A 20,726-nucleotide genomic window follows, 5' to 3' on the forward strand; every position below is an offset into this window, starting at 1 on the left:
ATGAATGCCTGCACAACAATCACTACCATGTTATGTGTACTGACTGGCACCATCTACTGAAATGTTTCAGACACTCATCTTTTAACAAACAACATACCTTAAAAGAGTCAGCCATATGCTTTCCTGTTTCTCCTGAACATCCTCCAGCTGTACACTCATTCTGACAGGCCTGGGAGAAACAGAAACAGTGGAAATCAAGTTCAATGGACATTGCAAAAAAGTTGATACCCATTCAGTTAATTCTATTTAGGGTCAGACTGCATTGGTGATCACTCAGCCTTTGTCATCAGTATATACATAGTAACAAGAACTTTTTGGAAGCTTCTTTGCACAACTTTTCACCTTTTACTTCAGTTGCATTATTTTGTAACTGTATTTCAGGGGTTTATACAAGAGACAACGTCTCAGGATTAGATCATTGCCCTGAAGTGCATACCAGTATACACAGTATCACAACTCTTTCATTCAAAGCTGAATAAACTGTGATTTTACACAGTTCCATCAGATGTCAATTTCTCTACTAAATCATCCTTGTAATAGATTTGCTTTTACCTTTTCTCACAGGAGCCTGACTAGGCAGAATGGAAGAAAAAGGGGAAAAACGGTTCTGTTACATTCTTCTTTAAATGAAGACAGAGATAAGGAATGCCCACCTATATAAATACATTATCAGAATATTTTTAATTATCCAGTATGTTGAATCTAAGGTTTCTGCCACTGATCATGCTTGAACTAAAAGGGAAGGAGTGACTGTTCTAGGCATCCTTCTGTTCAGCAACAGAGGGACAACACAGATGGGAGCAAGCCATCTACTTAAAAGTAAGATCCCCAGTTCCCACAGCATTAGGCTAACATCTCTGAGGACCCTTCCGCACTAGCTGGGTTGCCAGTGCTGTCAAGCTTTTAACCCTACAAGGGAAATGCCCTAGCAGGAGCCTGCACCAGCTGTTTACCATTTGGTGGCTTCCTCTCACCCTGCCACCCCTGAGCCTTGCTGCATTTTGGGTGGGATAGTCCCAGCCCAGGTGGGAAAGCATACACTTAAGGATATAATACCCTGAAGTAAAGAGGTGCACAGGAAATCTTCCATGGTTAGCCTGGGAGATCCCCACCCCAAGCTCTTAACCAGGGAGCAGCTCACACCCGACAAAGAGGGCTGTGAGTAAGGTAGATGGGAGTGCCAGAGAGACATCACAGTCCTGCAGCAGCCACCAAAATGTGGGGCCAGGCCTGGGGACGCAGACTCACAGGCTGTGAAGCACGACACACACAAGGCAAATAACATGATTATTTTTTCCCTTTTTGCAGATCTTGGGATATGGTAGCCAGGTAAGGGAAAAAAATAAAGCAGGTCTTCGGTTGGTCTTTAAGGGGTAGCAGGCTTGCTACCAACAAAAGAAATAGCAAGCTCCCAGCCACAGCAGATTTCACTTCCTCTCCCCTCCCCCCTAACGCCCCAGGGAGGCCATAACATCCCTCCTGCCTTTTCTCACCATCAGCTTTAACCCTTTTGTTCCTCTCTTTTCATAGTGCTCTACAGCACTAGTGATGTAATCACAGCTACAGGCCCCTTCCTATCAACTGAAAGGGGACTAAGTCCTATATAATAGGTCCTTGCTTTCCCTGTAATTTCAAATGCTTCCAAATGCAGTGGTAAAATCCCGAAGACCTTCATGACACCACTAGTTTTTATATTTAGTATTCTGCAGATGAATTAAACCAACTAATCTCTCTTCAAAGTGCAGTGAATTACAATGAAGTGCTTGCTGGTTACCAGCTAGTAGAATGATAACTGCCAGCTGTGGAACGAGAATTTCTCCAGCATCTCCAACTCCATTGCTGGCTTTTGTCTAATATCTAGTATGCAAAGTTGGATTTTCTAGTAATAATTACTGGTGACAGCAAATGCTGACAAACACCCAACCAGTATGCTTCAGTTACTTCCCATCTCTGCTTTATGAAGTTGCCCTAAAGCAAGTGTTGGCATCAACATAGAGAGGACCAAAGCTGGATATAGTTTAATATTCCCTTTCATAATCTTTAAAAAAGGACACACAGCTTGTATGTGAATTTTAAGTATGGACCACTTACAGAAACAGGGCCTAAGGGCTCCATTGCGTTGCTCTTCATTTCAAAGTTTCCACTCAGTTCAGTGAAGTCAACAGCCAATTTTTTGGGCACATGCCACAGGGCCAATCTTGTTCTCCATGAAGTCATTACGTTTTGTAGATTTAACACATATTTAAAGCAAGTAGCTAACTGCCTCTGTTAACAACATTGAGATGAAATTGAGTTAATCCCTCTGCACCATGAAAGACATACCACAATTACTTTCTAATTGATGGAGTCATATTTTAATAGCTCCATAGCTTTTAAATCTGAAATATGTTGTTAAAAGCAATAGGGAAAATTACTCTTTGGTTTAGTGCCAACACTACCAAGGGAGCGATGCCAAGCATAAATTTGCCCTTTGTGTTTAATAGCATGGTAGATTTAAACCCACACCCGTTAAAACACCAATGTTATCCTAAAGATACATTTCAGCTATTGGGTCAGTGTCTCCTCAAAACCACTCAAGCTATGCAATTACACAAAGCAAGGCAGTATTTCCAGCGATGTGTTACAGAGCTAACAACATTTTCTTGTTAGAATAGTTAGAAATAGTTGGAAAATAGTTGGAAAAGACCTTACTATCACCTAGTTCCAACCACCCCAGCAATGGGCAGGGACACCTCACACTAAACCATGTCACACAAGGCTCTGTCCAAGCTGGCCTTGAACACTGCCAGGGATGGAGCATTCACAGCCTCCCTGGGAAACCCATTCCAGAACCTCACCACCCTAACAGTAAAGAATTTCTTCCTTACATCTAATCTAAACTTCCCCTGTTTAAGCTTTAACCCATTACCCTTGTCCTATCACTACAGCCCTAGTAAAGAGTCCCTCCGCAGCATCCCTGTAGGCCCTCTTCAGATACTGGAAGGCTGCTATGAGGTCTCCACGCAGCCTTCTCTTCTCCAGGCTGAACAGCCCCAACTTTCTCAGCCTGTCTCCATACAGGAGGTGCTCCAGGCCCCTGATCATCCTCGTGGCCTCCTCTGGACTTGTTCCAACTGTTCCATGTCCTTTTTATATTGAGGACACCAGAACTGCACACAATGCTCCAAGTGAGGTCTCACGAGAGTAGCGGGGCAGGACCACCTCCTTTGACCTGCTGGTCACGCTCCTTTTGATGCAGCCCAGGATACGGTTGCTTTCTGAGCTGTGAGTGCACACTGAAGCTGGCTCATGTTCATTTTCTCATTGACCAACACCCCCAAGTCCTTCTCCTTGGGCTGCTTTGAATCTCTTCTATGCCCATCCTGTAGCTGTGCCTGGGATTGCTCTGACCCAGGTGTAGGACCTTGCACTTGGCATGGTTAAACTTCATGAGGTTGACAACAGCCCACCTCACAAGCATGTCAAGGTCCCTCTGGATGGCATTCCTTCTCTCCAGCGTATCAACGGAACCGCACAGCTTGGTGCCATCAGCAAACTTGCTGAGGGCGCACTCAATCCCATTGTCCATGTCAGCGACAAAGACATTAAACAAGACCGGTCCCAACACTGATCCCTGAGGGACACCACTTGTTACTGGTCTCCAGCTGGCCATTGAACCGTTGACCACAACTCTTTGAGTGGTCAAATCAAACAACCAAACCCCAAGATTAAAAAAAAAGAAGAAAAGAGGACAACCTGGCATGTGCTGTTTCAATGCTTTGCTTTTTACAGTTCACCAAGAATTCTCATTAAGAGCTCTTATTTGTGTTGATTTCTGCACTTCCCTAACATATATATGCCCTAATGCCTTGTCAGCTGAGTGTTATCACATTTCTGTGGCTGCTTGTTTAACCTTGAGCTGGCACTAACACTAGTTAAACAGTGAGGCAGTGTAATAAAAATACACAACAAATAAAAGAAATAAAGCAACCAGCGCAGCAGAAAAAGAACGTTTCCACATTAGTTAATGATAATTTTGCATCAGAGCAAAAGCTTCAGGGCTTAGAACAAGCAAGAGTTTATTAATCTAAGATACCCACACTGCACAAAGTAAGGTTACATTTGAATAGATTATAGATAAACTAGCCCAAAAGATTATGCAGGCATTAATCTTCTGGCCTGAGTAGATCATTTGGTTTAATTTAAAGCAATTTAAGTAGTTACGATAAAACTGAAATATGCTCCTCTTAAAACAAGCATCACTGTTTTTATCACATTTACATGAAAGACGAGTCAGATTATATGAGCACCACTTATCGGTTAGAAAAACCTTGAAACACAGAACAAAAAGAAATGGAATTATTCAGCTAGTCCATCCAAGATTCATATTTAGTAACATTTACAGCTATATCACAAGTCTGAAAGCAGACCAAATCGATTTCACAAGATCAAATAAGTGCAGGACAATGTTGATAAAGTCACTGCAACCAGCACTCATGTGGGAAACCTCTCTAGGAAACAATGCAATTTTTTGGACTCGATGCTTAAATTAATATTTGAATGAGTTAAGTAATGCCTAACATGTTGTATCAGAAAGCTTGTATTAGTTCACCTGCAAGGTAGCAAGGCTAGGCAAGGTGAAGGATAACTACTTCTGAAATGCAAAAAAGAACCACGTGCTTGACAAACTTGATTATCAAGAGGCTAAATGAAAGAGTTCAGCAGCAACAGAAAATAGATTATTTTCAACAGAAAATTTATTTTAACTAACTTTAAGAGGAACCTGACATGGGATCTATTCAGCTTCAGGATAAAATTATTCCAGATATTCCAGAGAATTTACAAGATGAGCTATGAATTACACTTATACAACATGGAGTTGAATGTTGAAAACCTGTCACTAGCCTCATCAGGCTAAACGGACATAAAGCAGCTGTACATCTCTGTGTGATGTCCCTTTATTCAGTAGTTGAATCTGTCTTAACACATTTACGGCACAGCCATAAAATCCTCCTTCCTATTTCCTTTACAGAAATAGGCAAGTACTGCAAAAGAAATCCTCTTCTCAAATGACCTCCAAATGCAGTGTGCTTTAAACTTGATTTCTAAGCTCACTGCTCACACTGTTCTTGTTTCTTTTCCTTCCTATGACCCTCCTGTGGCTCTTTCACTCTCCCATGCCATTTCCTTTATTATCAATTCTTCCCTTCTGATAGAGGAAAACAGCCTTGAACTATTTGGAGAGAAGGCAAGATGACCTAATGGAGCTCTTCCATCTCTCACTCCTAGGAACAGTGCTTCTAAGTACCTCTTTTGTTGGTTTGTTTGTCTGCTCTAGCATTAATTAGGTTTTTAACAAGTGCATTGTTTGCTAGAATTGCAGAAAGAAAAACATGTTAAAACAACCAGCTGGATCTAGTTGACCTATGAATTCATCCACCTGTTTTCTAGCTAGATAGTGTCTCATGGCTATGGGATACAGTCATTGCTCAAACAAGATAATGAAAATCCTGGAAGTTGCCTGGTTTTATTGTTTAGGCCTAGTTCTTGATATGAGAACTTTTACATCAAACTGGCAACAAGAAAGAGAATAAATGTTAATACATACTTTCCCCTACATTGTAAAAGGGCTTTGCTGTTAACCACAAGGAAGCCTGTGTTCATTACATTTTCTCTAACATTTCTTTTTGCTCATGTATTCTACAATACTGGGTATTAAATTAGCATTTTAAGATTTCATAGTAAAGTTAAACATGTATCCCGTAACTTTGGTTAACTGCACCGTTACACCAGCAATGAGCCTAAGCACTATAAAAGATATTTTGCTAATTTGCTCAGGGATTCAGTTATCCTGGATATATGGGGTTTTTATTCTGAGACAACTGTAGAGTTAAAGTACAGATCTGATTTAAAGATGCATAAAATATAACTCACAATTTATTTGGGAAATTCCCTGATGGTGGAAACTACATACAGATCCTGCAGCTGATGATCAAGGCAACTGTCTTGATGCAGTTACTAGATGATAATGTAAATAACATGAATGAGTACACAGCAGAAACAAAATCATTGTCTGAAAAGCTGCTGAGGGCTTAGAAGGGGAAGCATACAGTTTAGTGCAGGAGACCAAAGATTCTGCAGTTTGCAAATAAGTCATTGTAGACTCCAAGGAGAAACTAAAAGGAAAAAAACCAAAACAAACTACAGCAAAGACAGTGATGGATTCCAAAATGAGGAACTGACATGCTTAAAGAGCTGGCAGACAAGAACCTTTATTTAGAGACATACTCCTGTTTACAACCTTCCTCATAACTACAGTGGAACCAGAGGAAACAGAGAGTTAGGTCTGAATCAGTGGCCTGTATAAGGGGTCATTTGTAGCTATTCTCAGAGTGCTCAGACCGTGTCCCATTTAAGTCCATTTTGCACTGGAAGAAAGGTTTACATAAGATGCTGAGCAATGATGAATCACACACAGAAAACAAAAGCTCTGGCATAAGAAAAAAAAAGAAAACAACCAAAAAAACAGCTTTTGGAGGATAAAGGAATAAAGGAGTTACTTTTTTTCACCACAAGCCCTGTATAGAGTCCCACTAGAAATAATAAATCAGTAACTTACACAACTGGCTCTCAAATAACACAGAGTACAATGAGGCATTATGCAACTGTGGTTGCTGGTCTGTAAAGGGCAGACATATGCTGGCTTGATATCACATCTACCCTTGATAACTTTGCATGGCTTATTTAATTCTCCACTGGGTATCAAATGCTACTGGTGCAAAAGCATAAGTATGACTTTCTGTTTTGTGTTAGGCTGTTACTGCAATTACTGCCTGTTCCCTGCTTCCCAAAAGGTTTGTTTAGCGTCCAACAGATGAAGCTGATAAAGCACAGCAGCAGCTATCTAACCTGGGAATCTCAAGGGGTTCAGTTCTTCAGGTACACTCTGCCTAGCTAGTTAGAGGGGTACTCCTTATAAACATGCTTCTCTCCCATGTTGAGCATAGTCCTGTTTTTTTGCTCACAGGCAGAACTGTATGCACCTAAATATGTGTTCTGCCTTGACATACGGCCACAGTGCTGCAGAATTATAGAATCATAGAATAGTTAGGGTTGGAAAGGACCTTAAGATCATCTAGTTCCAACCCCCCCCCCCCGCCACGAAGTTTCATGGCTTACAGTGGATTGAGTGATCTAATAGCTCTCTCTAAATGGGTGATTCAAGCCATCTAGATGTGTAACAAAGACTGTACTTTCTCCTGAATTCTAATAGAGATCTGGTCCACATGATGCTTGCATTTATCTTACTGTTTGTTGCAGATGAAGAATGGAGACCTTCATTATTTATAAGCTTTAAATGAATCTTCTAATTGTAATACCTGGAAGCCTTAAAATACTGTCTTTTCAGTCACATCACCTAAGTGAAGGAAGGTACAAATATCTATTTCCTCTACAGACAGGAAATGTAGACATAGATTGTCCCATTGGCATACCTTTGGGTGGTATACATAAAACACTGGTTGGCGGTTGCTTCACAGAATTGCCTGGAGGTGGACAGGTGCCAGAATAGAGTGTGCATGACTCTTGAGTTAGTAAATCTGTAGTTCTTTTTCCTTATAGAAACATGCCCATCATATACATTACAGGTCTTCTCAAGAAAGAACAAGTGTAAATGGTTGATGTGACTTTGGCTGTGCACTCTACTCACAGCTATGCCTTATGGAAGCTTCTTGTATAACAGCACACAAGTGACAGCTGCAGAAGACCGGCCTATACTAGCTCCAGTGGGTTTTAAGGCTGGCATAATTAGTTTGAAGTAATGGGAGATTTCTCCCTGGATTTTACCAAAGCCTGGGTTACATCCTTGGGATGTGTCTTTTGCTTTATGTTCAAACACTGCCTTAATTTGATTTAACTGGGCACAATTCAATGAAGAGAGGAAGTTGGAGCTTTCCCCTTGATGTAAGAGGCACTAGGAACAAGCAAACCCACAGAGAAAATCCTTGGAACCTGTTTGAAGACAGCACCTTCAATGACGTTTGTGGTTTTGTTCAAATTAACAAACTGTGGAGAGGAAACATTTTCATGATGGATGTTCATCTCAGCATATGCTAGGAACTTCTCTTGCTTTGCAGTCTTTATGAGCTTCAGTGGGTACAGTGAAAAGTAGTAAGCATAATCCACCACACCAGACAAATGTAAATAATCCCATGGAAGCTTACTAACAAGCCAAGGAAAGCAGAGCACAACAGCAGTGTCACTATACAGAGTCACACATTACTCCCTTGGATGTGAAAAAATTCTGAGATAGCACCCACAAGAAGCTTCTTTTCTTGACGATGTCTGCTCAAAAGTGGTAAAACACTTTAAACTAGTGACAAAGCAGATACTCAACCTACTTGGTATATATTCAACTGTGTAACAGCTCAATGACAGGGGAAAATCACACATTGTAACACTCAAAATTATGGAATTGCATTAAAATTACCCTATGTGTCTTTTCTAAACACCCTGTGAGGAAGACCTTCATCTGAAATCCCCAATCATTTGTTGACAATGCCCAGAGCAAACTGGAATCTGCCCAGGAAATTTAAGAGCAAAATAGCACTCAGCACCTTAAAAGTGGCCTTGGAAAAGTATGCTCACAGATGAGGTATTTGTAGAGGTGTCAGCATTAAGCACACAAAGAAACAGAGGAGCTTTGCTAAAATGATAGCATGATAAAAGGCCATCATAAGTCAAGAGTGATACAGTCTCTATTAGAAAAATGATAACTTTGAAATACTAAGAATAGTAATGTAGGCTTGTCCTCTTACAGCTCAAAATCTGTATCAATGATCAACCAGCCCTGATCAGCTCAATAAATCCAAATTAACAAATTAGCTACTTGTAATATTCCCAGGAATCAAAGGTTTTGCCCAGCTTCGACCCATGTGGATGTCAATGCTCTTGACTAGAATATATCTCTCACTTCTGAAATTATGAAGCTAAGCTTAAACATCTTAAAACAATTCAGAATTGGATACAATTTGTCCACTGTTGCAATCCAGTTCACCTGGAAATGGCAGGACAGAACATGAATTTCATATGTATGTCACAATAAATATTTTGCCTGATTGACATGATTAAAACATTGTTGGCTACAACAAAACCACATAAAAGATGATTCAAAAGGAAAAAAAAATGTAAATAAGTATTTTCAGCTCTGTGGAGAACCAGAAAGGAATGTTACTGAACTTCTGCCTCCAGTTATCAAGAGAACCAACCTGTAAATGGCAAAAATAATCTCTGAAAAGGTAATGAAAGGATAATATTTCAAGGTGAAGCTATTCTAAGGGCAGAGACATTTGTCAATATGAAAAAGAAAAAGACTACAAACTGAAACCTGGGCCATGGACCAGGTTACAGCAGAGGATCAAGTTTAGAAAAAGGCACAACTAGGTTAGAAGGATAAAGAAAGAAAAAAACTGAACTGAACCAAATACAGCCAAATGATCCAATGGACTCCCTTTATGGTTACAGAAACCAAACACTTCCAGGCACGGGAAACTGTTTCATTCATCTCCCAAACTGCATTTCTTTTTCTAAAGAGAGTTTAAGTTTAAACTCAAGTTTAAGGCAGAATTTGAAATTTAGTTCCCATTTTTTCCCCTTTTTCCCCAGTGCTTCATACAGTTTTGCCAGTGTTTTATTTTTCACATATCTAAGTGAAAATTACACAGTTTAGACAATTCAGCATCAAATATTACAGACAGAACCTTTTCAGTTGTAAGAACTCTTAACAACGCATTGAACTTCACTTGCAATCAGTTGCATTGAAAAGAAGTAAAAAGACCACCTTGTGAATTCATTTCAAAACCAAGAAGAAGCTGTTATTTTTAAAATAGCAATATTATAAAAGACCCTTAAGAAAAAAGTGTTTGAATCCCTGATATATCCCCTTAACCTTCCCTTTGTAACTAATGTAACTAGGAGTTCTGACATACCTCTTCCCTTCCTATGGCCAGCATCTACTGGTACAATGATCCTTGTTTAAAGAATTATTCTTCAAATACATGCTAAGAAGAGAAAGAAAAAAAGAAACCCAGCAAAGCCAGGATGTATTCTGATGATGAGAAGTAGTACTAACTTAGGTCTCTGATGCTGATGGTGAAAGAAAGTACAGTACTTAGAGGAAAGGTGCTGAGAGAGTAGGAAGGAGGTACAGTCCTCTCCTGACTCAGTGGTAGGCACACTGATGGAATACAGATAAACTTTACCATGGATCGTAATGAGGTAAGGGAAAAACCAAGACAAACAATCCCTCCTTCTCCACCATCCCCCCCCCCCCAAAAAAAAACAAATGACAAACAACCCCAACAAACAATAAACTCCAAAGTGTCCAAATAAAGTAGCATTCTTCTGAAGAAACTTGCACCACTGCTGTTCAACCTCTTCTGTTAAGCACTTAAGAGCACCTGAAGACACTAGAGAAGAACAAAATACTACTACTATACTGACCTGTTAAAGAAATTACCTTCTGCAAAGAAATCTGCCTGTACTGGTAACTTTAAAGAGCATCTTTGCACGGAACTCTTCATACTGTAAAAAGCCTAGGAAGAATAGCTCTGGGACAACATGGACTAATCCTGTGTCAAAGTCTCAGGAAGCAGGGTCAGCTCTGAGCTCAGACCAGGTTTTTCAAGGCTTTATCCAGTTGGGTTTTGAGAGCTCCCAAGATAGAGACAGCACAGCCTTTCCTGGCAACACATTCCATCTCCCTGACTATCCTTGTGGGGAGAATTTTTCCTATATCCAGTCTGAACCTTTCTGGTTTCAATTTATGGCATTGTCTCCTGTCTTCCTACTGTACATGATTGCTGAGCCCGGCCCCATCTCCTTGATTTTCTGCAGATTCTTTTAGGAAGGCTGCCGTTATGTCACCCCAAAAGCCTCCTCTTCTCCAGACTGAACAAACCTGGTTCCCTGAGCCTCCCAGCATTAAGTTTAAAAATGGTCATTATCAGTAAGGGTAATGCAATCTCAAGCATTTATTACAGAAGTGATGACTCCTCAGACAACAGTCCAAATATAATTTAGCAAGTGGACATGTTTTGTGCAGCACTGATCTCTCTGAATGCTGGGGGATATTCATACAATCAGAACCTTGTGGAATTAAACCCAATTCATGTACCAGGAAAAAAACATGTTTTCTGCGCTTACTAAGACTGCTTTTATCAAGTATTATGTGAAATGCTCTTATAAGTAAACTGAATTAGCAATAGCTGTGTACCTACAGAGAAGTCATATGTTTCGCTTCATTAATGCATCAGATATACGCCAAAATAAAACCTGGAGCAAACTGCAGACCTCAAGGGAAGAAAGTAAATGAGTAACTCTGTTGAAGGGTATTATTACATTAGTCTGTCTTTCCATAAGCATAACACTGGATTTTCATCTGCAATAGCATATAGTAATAGTTCCTAAATTGTCCTTCTACAGCAGATGCTCTGCTTCATGAATAATATTATCTGTTCTTTAATGTTTAAAGTCATAAAGTAATGAAATTCTTTCCAAGGTAAATAGGACAACCCATTCACTTCATCCTAGGTAAGAACTGGAGGTATAAACCTGCAAGTATGTGAATGACTATGAATAAGAAATTAGGGTTACATACTACTTTGATTTATGCCCAAGTATCACTGAAATTCAGACATTCAAGTTGGAGGCTGTTCATTTAATCTCTGCATTACAGCCATCATTGCAGTTGGATAGCCACAATTTACTATCAAAAGCCACAACCATACTGAGCAGCTTGAGCTCATGGAAGTCTCTGATGAGCTGATCTAGGACTGTGAAGTACAAGGTATGTCACTGTAGTGACATGAAGATATCAGCCCTCACGTGCAAATTTTCCAAACAGAACTTACCCCTTAGCTCCTTCATTCTAACAGTGAGCCTTTAACGTTTTTAGTCTAACAGTAAAGATCCTGCTTCCAAACCTACTAATAAGCTGCCATTTAAGTACATTCAGCTGAGATTATTCATTTAAAAAAACAGTGTAACATAAGGAAGCAATGAAAGTAATGTCTGTTTTGATTCATTTGCATAGCCACACCAAATAAATTGTTTTAAAATGGCTGAACGAATTCAGAATAACTGTGTGCTTACATGAATAATGAGCTGATTTACCTCCTTTCCTAACATTGCTCTCCCAAGGATACATTAATCAGTAATGAATTCCATTTGGATTATTTTCATCAAATTGAAACAGGGATACAGCCTACGGACTGTGTTAAAGCTACCTAATGATCTTGCAGTCTTCCTTTTTACCTATGACTTTGCAGCAGATTTTAATACTCAATTTCCATGGGAAAAAAATCAGAATATCCAGTACATCACACAGTCCTAGGAGTGCTAGGCCTGTCAGTAGCAATCAGTGCAATAGATGAACAAGGCAGGACTGCAGAAACCAGAGGCATAATTCATTTCTTATATGTAACATTCATTTAAACAGGCAAGAAAGAGAAAGATGAGGTTGGGCTCGAAATGCTTCAAGGAGAAAGGGAGGATTGTGACTAAAAGCAGGAAATGAAGGGATGAGGAGCTGTAATAATACTGTTGCTTACTGATACCTTTAGAAACTTATTGGGTTTTGCATGAATATAGTGATAATCAAGTGGCAATTTTCTGCACTTTTGATGCATGCTCTACAGATACACAGTGACAGCCATAACCCTGAAGAGCCTACAGTCTAAACAAACAGTGCAAAAAAAAAGGCTCAGACAGAACCAAGATGCCCAAGGCTACACCACTTGCAAGAGACAAGATTACTGCTGTAGCTATTGCTTCATACTGCCTTCTCTGCTGTAAAAGTATAAAGCAAAGTTAAGTTTTGTGAAGGTGAGAAGAACTCAATGAGAATCACAAAATCAACTCAGCTTAAGACCATCAAATCCAATCATTAACCCAGGACTGCCAAGCCCACCACTAAATCATGTCACTAGGGGCATCATCTACACGTTTTTGAATGCTTCCAGGGATGGTGTTTCCACCGCTGTCCTGGGCAGCCTGTCCAATGCCTGACTGCCCTTTTGGTGAAGAATTCTTTCTTACTATCCCATCTAAACCTTCCCTGGCACAGCTTGAGGAAGTTACCTCTTGTCCTATCACTTGTTAACTGGGAGAAGAGATGTCAGCCCTGCTTTGAGCAAACAGGCAGGGAGGTCTATGGCTTGCCTGCTACTTCTTTTTCTGCATGGACATGCCAGAGAATTACTGTTAGGTGCTGGGTAACACCCTGGAAACCAGGATCATGCCCATTTGCCTAGACAGACAACAGTACCCCAAAAATCGTATAAGACATGACAGTGTGTCTCACTCTTTGCTTAGGGACAGAATTCTAGTGAACCATTCTGGATGGGGTAGCTGCTGGGTATTTCCCCTGAGCAGTTTCTGATTCATTTTCTGCTATGTCTGGTCTGAGACTCTTCAGTTGAGGAAAATGCAAATGGCACTAATGAGAGCCTCCTCCAGAGCACTACCCCATTCTAGCTCTGCCATCATCAACAGCACCTGCACCACTGCTAGACCCACCCAGGGGAGAACAACATCGATAAGACCTAGGACAGAATAAGAGTTACACTTGTTATCAGTGGTGAGAAGTAGCTAGTCACATACCTGTTGTGCCAGCATTCAACCTGTTATAGTTACCCGAGGAGAGCAAACAACTGAGTCTTGTTTTATCTCAGCTGCTAACTTTAGCATCAGGCTGCAGCTGTGAAGTTCACAGTCAGCCCAGCACAGACCATCTTCAAAACCCAAAACTATTCTTAGTGCAGCTGTTCCACAGGGTACGGGATTGCTGTGATGTTCCTTTAATCTAACTGAAAACCACCTGCGCTATCTCCATGCTATTTAAAGTTATTTCTCAAATTACTCAACACCTCTAAATACATGTCACAGAATTTTAGTCCATTTTAGTACAATGGCAAACATTAGGCCTACAATAACCGCACATGCATAAAACCCCATAATGCCTGCCAGCAGAACATATCCTTTGCAACTTTTTTCTTTTTAATAATCAAGAGCCCCATGTTACAAATAAAGAGTAAGAAATATTCCCCCAACCCCCCTCCTTCCCAAGGAAATTATACACCTTCCCTTCCCCCACTTCTCCCTTCCGACTCACTACTTCTTTTTTCACACATGCTATCTGCAATGAAAGAACATGGAAAGAGGTAGAAGAATCACATACATCCTGCCTCTGAATCTCAAGCAATAAAGCTCTCGGGCGCAGAAATCTCCTTCGCAAAGCGTAAGCAGCAAACTAGAGCGTTAAAATCCGTAAATACAAACAGCAAACTACAGCTTTCCTTGTGTGCAAAGAAGCCCCCCTGCTACTCCGCATCCCCTGAAGGATGGACAAGAAGATTTCGGCAAGAAACCCGCTTCGTTTACCTTGATCATGCTGGCAAACGGGCAGTACCTCCCTAGCGCGGCTAAACGGGCTCCCAGCGGACCACCACTCGTTTCGTGCAGTGCTTCCGATGAAACCCCGGTGATGGCTGAGCCTCCGGCGCGGCGATAGCTGCGGCACGCTGCTGGGGCTCAGGGCCGGCCGATCCGCCTGCGGGCTCCGCCGAGCCTGCTACTGCCGCTGCTGCCGTGGCCACTGCAGCTACTTGCGGGCTCCGATTGCATCAGCGGGCGAGGGCGGTGCGCACGGCGGACGCCAACGGGGAAAGCGGCGAGGGGCTGCGGGTGCCCCGCCTCACCCCTACCGGGGGGCAGGCACACCTCCGGCCACCGCCCCCCCGGCAGCGCCCCAGCCGGAGCTAAACCTTCACCCGCAGCGATCCGCAGGGGCAGGTCGGCTAGCGGGGTCAGTCCTGGTCAGTGGCTCGTCCTTCAGATGGCCCCACATCGTACGCTGTGTCTAACAGGCAGACAGTTAAATGCTTGTGCTGTAATTTATACCAAGGACAACACGTTCTTCTTACCCCTGTTTTAGCAAGCTTTAAGAAACTCATCATTTTCAGTCCCTGAGTCACTTCCTCCTTCTTGCATCCAAGTTGTCTGACACACCAAACACCTCACAGTTTATCCCTCCCATCGCTAGCAAGCTCTCCAGCTGTAAGGCAGGCTTTCCCTAGGCCTTTTGCCTTTCACCACTACGTGCACAACTTGTGCCAAGTCCTTCAGCACTGGCAACGAACACAGGAGGGGCCCACACAACCGTTCTATTTGGAGCTGGCTGGGATTGCCAGATGTTTCACAACGGCCCTCTGAGTCCTCCCCCTGCTAACCAGTGCCTAGTGCATGCTGAAGCCCATGTAGCTACACCTCTGCAGCTATTCAGACCCCAGGCAGCTATCTTGCAGCCAGCTGTATCGCTGATTTCAGTACCTGGCAAGCAGGTGACCTGCACTTGAAGAGGAAAGAATAAACATCAGAGGCCAATCTACTCCGCTACTTCTACCATCATTGCTGTCAGTGAAACTGCACAGTAGTGGTACAAGCCATGAATTTTTACAAGATGCTCCCAGTATAACCACTGTATGATGTTCACAGTGTGCTTGCTTTCATCTTTATTGAGTTTATAGTTAAGTCTTTTCTTCTTTTACTACTGTTTTTGTAAATGTTTTCCCCTTCTGATCTGCTTGAGAGTAGTTGTAGGAAGCTGTTTCATCTCAACACTACTGTCACAAGTGCCAGGTTCTGCTTTGCATGATGTACATGAATTATTCTATCTCATACAGTGCCAGAGATTGATTACATAAACAGTTATCTGTTCCTGACAGTCTTCAGCTATGTAAAAAACACTATTTAATGAAATTACAAACATTTGCACTCCAAAGAAATGTCACTACCCAAACTGAAAGTCCATGTGAACGGTGATGTTGTAGTGGCTATTTAGGAGAGAAGACAAATGGAGCAAAAACCAGGAGGCGGGAAGGCAGCAAAGCATCAGAGAGAGGCATAATTCATCATCAGTGAACTACTACTCAGTGCTCATGAGAGTAATCCAATCAATTCCTGATGAATTAGGATAATTATTATTCTTTATATTATAAACATGACATAGGACCAACCATACCAGATAATTCAGGATCCTGCCTCTGACAGTTGACAGTAATGATGCGTACAGAAGATTTACAAGAACAGAATAAGCACATAGGAGCACACCTGATGTGCTCTCCTAGCCTCAAGGGCTTTGTACCCCAGCAGTTTCCCAAAAGATGAATTCTTTAGGCTTCATGGATTTTTTGTTCCTTGAATTTATTGTTCCTTGAACACATGCAAAATTTGGCATGTGGTGAGTTCCACAATTTTGCTTTGTTCTATGGAAAAATAGATAATTTTGGTTGTTTTGAATCTGCCACTTGAAAATTTCACTTCATGCTTCCTTCTGATACTGTGAAACTATAAACATAAATGAAGGCCAAATATTCACCCCATCTATGTCATTTGTGATTTTAAAGACTGTTGAACTCTCTGTCAGCCATTCCCTTTTTCCAGAGGAAGTGTCTTAATCTTTTTACTCCTAATATAGGAACAGTTCCATACCCTTGATCATCTTGAATTTAGGACAGGGACATGAACTACACAAGACTCCCAAAATGCAGGTTGCCACTGTGTACAGTTTTAGTGTCCCCTGCATAAGAAGGACATGGAGCTGTTGGAGCAAGTCCAGAAGAGGGCCACAGAGATGCTCAGAGGCCTGGAGGGGATGGATGGCAGAGGGGTTGGAACTGGATGTTCTTTAAGGTCCCTTCCAACCCAAACCATTTTGCGATTCCATGATCTTGACAAAATCTGTGCTTCAATTTGAGTTTGATCTTTCAATATTTTCAAAGCCTTTTTGAAATGTGTTACAAAGTTAAAAAAAAGATGCAAAAGAGAATATCTCTTCTAAAAATACCAGAATGTTATATTTTGATCTTTCTGGAAAAAACTTTGTTTCTACTTAGCTTCTGTACCAAAACCCAATCTCTGCTAGTTTCTGCAACTACATGAAAATGCATTGGCACAAATAATTAAAATAAGGAAACATCAACTTTCACCCAAAATATTCCTCAGGGAAACACTGTGACTGACCTGTCGCAAAACTAAAATTCTTCATAATAATTAAGAAGGTAATTTCAGGACAGGGTTCCCATATAGCTGCCTTGCAGAACTGGGAATACAATTGTAGAAAGTTTTAAAGTGAGGGAAAGTAAAATCCTTTGGATAAGAATCAGATTGGTGTTGTAGAAATTTCCTAACAGGAAAAAAAAACCCTAAAAAACTATTATGTTTAAAACTATAAGTTAAAAAAAAACCACATTAATTTCAAATTATTATGTTTAAATATTATATGCATATATGTTTTCATATAAGTATAAGATATTAGGGGTTTTCTTTTTTTTATTCTTTTCATTTAAAGTCCGGTCATTTTGAGCTACAACAAAATGATGGGAGAAACTGAAATAATGAGCCTTATACACAGAAAATGATGGTTGCAATTACTAGTCTTCATTTTGGGAAAAGAGAAGAAACAGTTAAGATTCTTTGTAGAAACAAAGAAGAAGGCGCAGTGACCTCCCCTGCAGTCACAGGCACATGTCAATGTGCCAACTAAGGTTCCAGTGAATGCCATTTTCAGAGCAGCAAAACAGCAATATCGTATTTGAGGCAGGACCTTCACCTTGTGCTCATTTCCTCTTTTTCATCCTCATGGCATTTTTTCACCTCCTTAGACATGCCAACTCTGCTGTGTGTGGGCTCTGATGTAAAACGGACTGAGTCATGTGGGTTTAAAAACCCAGATAAAAACATGGGAGTAGGAAGTAATTGTTGTAGGTGCTAAAAGGCAGGAAGCATCTAAGCTGGCATCCTCACAAAGAAATACAGGCTGTATAATTACACTCGCAGAAAGGAACACTGAAAAACAGGAGTCATGAGCAAAGATAAAGGACAAATCAGTAACACAGCACCTGACAACTGGCAGAACACTAGGAAAGAGGCTGAAAGGAAAACATCTGCATGGATGAGGGTAACTGGAACAAAATAAACGCATCTCCTCCCCTTTCATCCCTACCAAGTCAGGGAAACAGCATTTTGCATATTCTTCCTAAAGAAGCATTTTGTGAATGTGTCACTTCTTTTTGCCTTGAAAGGCACAAGAAAAACATTCCGCTGTGGGAATTAACCAGGAACAATTTGTTTCCGACATTTCTGTCAGACTTCAGTTTTATAGCCACTCATCACTCACCTGTTCCTTTTCCTTCATCTCCATCCTCCTCACAGCCTCCTCAGGCAGGGCAGGGCCGGTCAGGGCCTGCAGAGCGCTGCTCCCCGCAGGCCTCTTCCAGAAGGTTCCGGGCCACCACAGCTGCCTCACCTCAAAGCCCTGCCAGAATGGGGCTGGCTTCCTTCCCATGTGTCAGTCACGCTTCTGAGGCAAAGCCCTCCAGAGGTGCTTAAAAAGGGTTTAAGTGCACCCGAGGTGGGAATGAGAGCATGGTTGCATCTGGCAGCAGCACCTTGGGGTGAGTCAGCAGCTGAGCTACCCCTCATGTGCTCTCCGCCATGTCTGGCTCCAGCTGAGGCTGTAGCACCCAGGGTACTTGAGCCTCATCAAAATCAACCCACTCCTTCACCTTTTAAGGGAAGCACCATGATCCCTTGCCAGCCCATTTTCACATCCAAGGTAACTCCCAAGGTTTCATAACCACTAAGTGGCTTCTTTCTCCCCCACTCAGATCTGCTTCAAAAATGGCAGAAAAGTAAGGAACAGGAGCGCCTGGTATTTTGTGCTATTGTGTTTTCTTCTGGGCAGATTAAGCAAGTTGAGGCTAATTCTCCACGTAAGTTCACAGAATCATAGAACCACACTATTCATTTAGGTTGGGAAACAAAAGTTAGAATCAGTAAGTCCAACCATTAACCCAGCACTGCCATGTCTACCGCTAAACCATGTCTCTAAGCACTACATCTACATGTCATTTAAATACCTCCAGGGACTGGGTCTCAACCACTTGCTGGGCAGCCTGTTCCAACTACCCCTTTTGGTGAAGAGATTTTTCCTAATATCCAATCTAAATCTCCCCTGGCACAGTTTGAGGCCATCTCCTCTTGTCCTATGGCTTGTTACTTGGGAGAAGAGACTGACTCCACCTCACTCCATCCTTTCAGGCAGGTGCAGAGAGCAAGAGGTCCCCCCTGAGCCTTCTCAGACTAAACAACCCCAGCTCCTGAGGCTGTTCCTCATCAGGCTTGGGCTCCAGATCCTTCAACAGCTTTGCTGCTCTTCTTTGGACATGGGAAGTTAAGATGGTTAATGATAGAAGCCACTCAGCTAGGCCCAACTTGCCCAACTGCTTCGTTTCAATATGAAAACTAAACCAATACTTAAAGATTGACCTAATGTGATTTTTTTTTCCTGGGAGGTGACGTAAAATATTTTGGTCAAAAAATGCCTTTTATTTCAAAGCAGTAGAATTAAGTTGTGGGAATCAATGTAAGGTTTCAATTTCTCTGATGTCACTGGAAGAGCTTTTGAGTGCCTGGAGGAAAGGAGGCAGTGAGGCAGCTGGGCTATGGCACGTGGAAAACCCGCTTTCCCAATCTCCAAACTCCAACACAAACCCTGCCAGCTAAGAGAGGGCCTGGCTGACATGCAGCATTTTGACACGAAAGGCTTTTTATAGAAAGCTCAACATTCACTTCATGTTTTAAAGCCATACCGCAGCTCCCCAGTTTAAATTAAATCAAGCTTAAAGGGACTCCAGAAGAGCAGAGTAACCCATCCAGAAGATGTAACCCATGTCAGATCCCGGCTGCTGCCTCATTGCATGGCCAATTTGAAAAGGAGACAATACAAAGCATCTTCTATCGTTTGCACTTGCCATATGAGGTATCACCATCTCCCCTCCCCGGCTTTGCAGCCCCTCCGCTGGTGGCCCCCGGTGTTTCCCTTCCTCGTGGCTCCCTCCGGTGGCCAAGGGGAGACCGACTTCTGTAGGAGATCTACCACACTCCCCAGCAAAAGTGGTACTGCAGCTTCAATGGAAACTGGTGCCTGCTGGGAAGTATGCATGAACACACATGCTTCTCAACAAGTACACCTCCAGACATTCGCTACTTCAGCAGGTAAGCTAGACACACTAATTGCCGTTGAAAAACACATACATGCATTGCTGGAAATAGGTCTTTAGCAATATCCCAAATGATTAGTCATAACAGTTTGAGATAATGAATTCCACACCAAATTACTACACATCAATCCTGTTATTTTTCTGCAAAATGATACATATTTGAGGGTGCTTTTGCATACAATAATTGTGCTGAAATGAGGCTTGGTGAGGAATCACAGCAGCTGCAAAATCTCTTTGTTGGACTGAACACAAGATCCAACTCCTCTGAAAGATGCTTTAGTATGTCAGGACCAATTAGAACAAATGGTTCCCAAAAGTCAGATTCGGCTAGGTAAGATAGTCTGCCATTACCAGCTCTGACACTAGTGCTGTCAGAGCTGGTAATGGCAATTGGAAGGGTAGAAGTAACAGCCAAAGCAAGCCACGACACGGCAGAGACAAGATACCTTTCTTTACAACGTTTATGGCTTAACTCTAAAATACAGTGGTACCATATTGCGGGTAATAACAAAGTCAAAGTATTCCTGGTTAATTAATGGCAACCAGTCACTAAAAGTAACTGGCCACAGAGGTTAATATTATATCTCTCCCAGTTAAACAAATATAACTATAGGTATCTAGGATTTT

The 20,726-nt window shown here is 41.7% G+C and overlaps 1 protein-coding gene across 2 annotated transcripts in view; it reads right to left on the reverse strand.

Annotated features, from left to right (window-relative positions):
* Nucleotides 1–14,582, reverse strand: part of BCAT1 (branched chain amino acid transaminase 1) — a 57,542-nt gene extending 42,960 nt beyond the window's left edge. The window contains exons 1-3 of one of the 2 annotated variants that reach the window (XM_034063016.1): nt 14,419–14,582; nt 2,092–2,265; nt 98–169 (exon numbers count right to left, since the gene is read on the reverse strand). In XM_034063016.1, coding sequence (XP_033918907.1) covers nt 98–169; nt 2,092–2,265; nt 14,419–14,427 — 255 coding nt within the window. In that variant the 5' untranslated portion in view covers nt 14,428–14,582. The remainder of the gene's footprint in view (nt 1–97; nt 170–2,091; nt 2,266–14,418) is intronic. The other variant, XM_034063017.1, reaches the window with a different exon arrangement.
* Between the last annotated feature and the right edge of the window lie 6,144 nt (nt 14,583–20,726).

This window comes from Melopsittacus undulatus, chromosome 5, assembly GCF_012275295.1.
Source record: "Melopsittacus undulatus isolate bMelUnd1 chromosome 5, bMelUnd1.mat.Z, whole genome shotgun sequence".
Classification (NCBI taxonomy): Eukaryota; Metazoa; Chordata; class Aves; order Psittaciformes; family Psittaculidae; genus Melopsittacus; species Melopsittacus undulatus.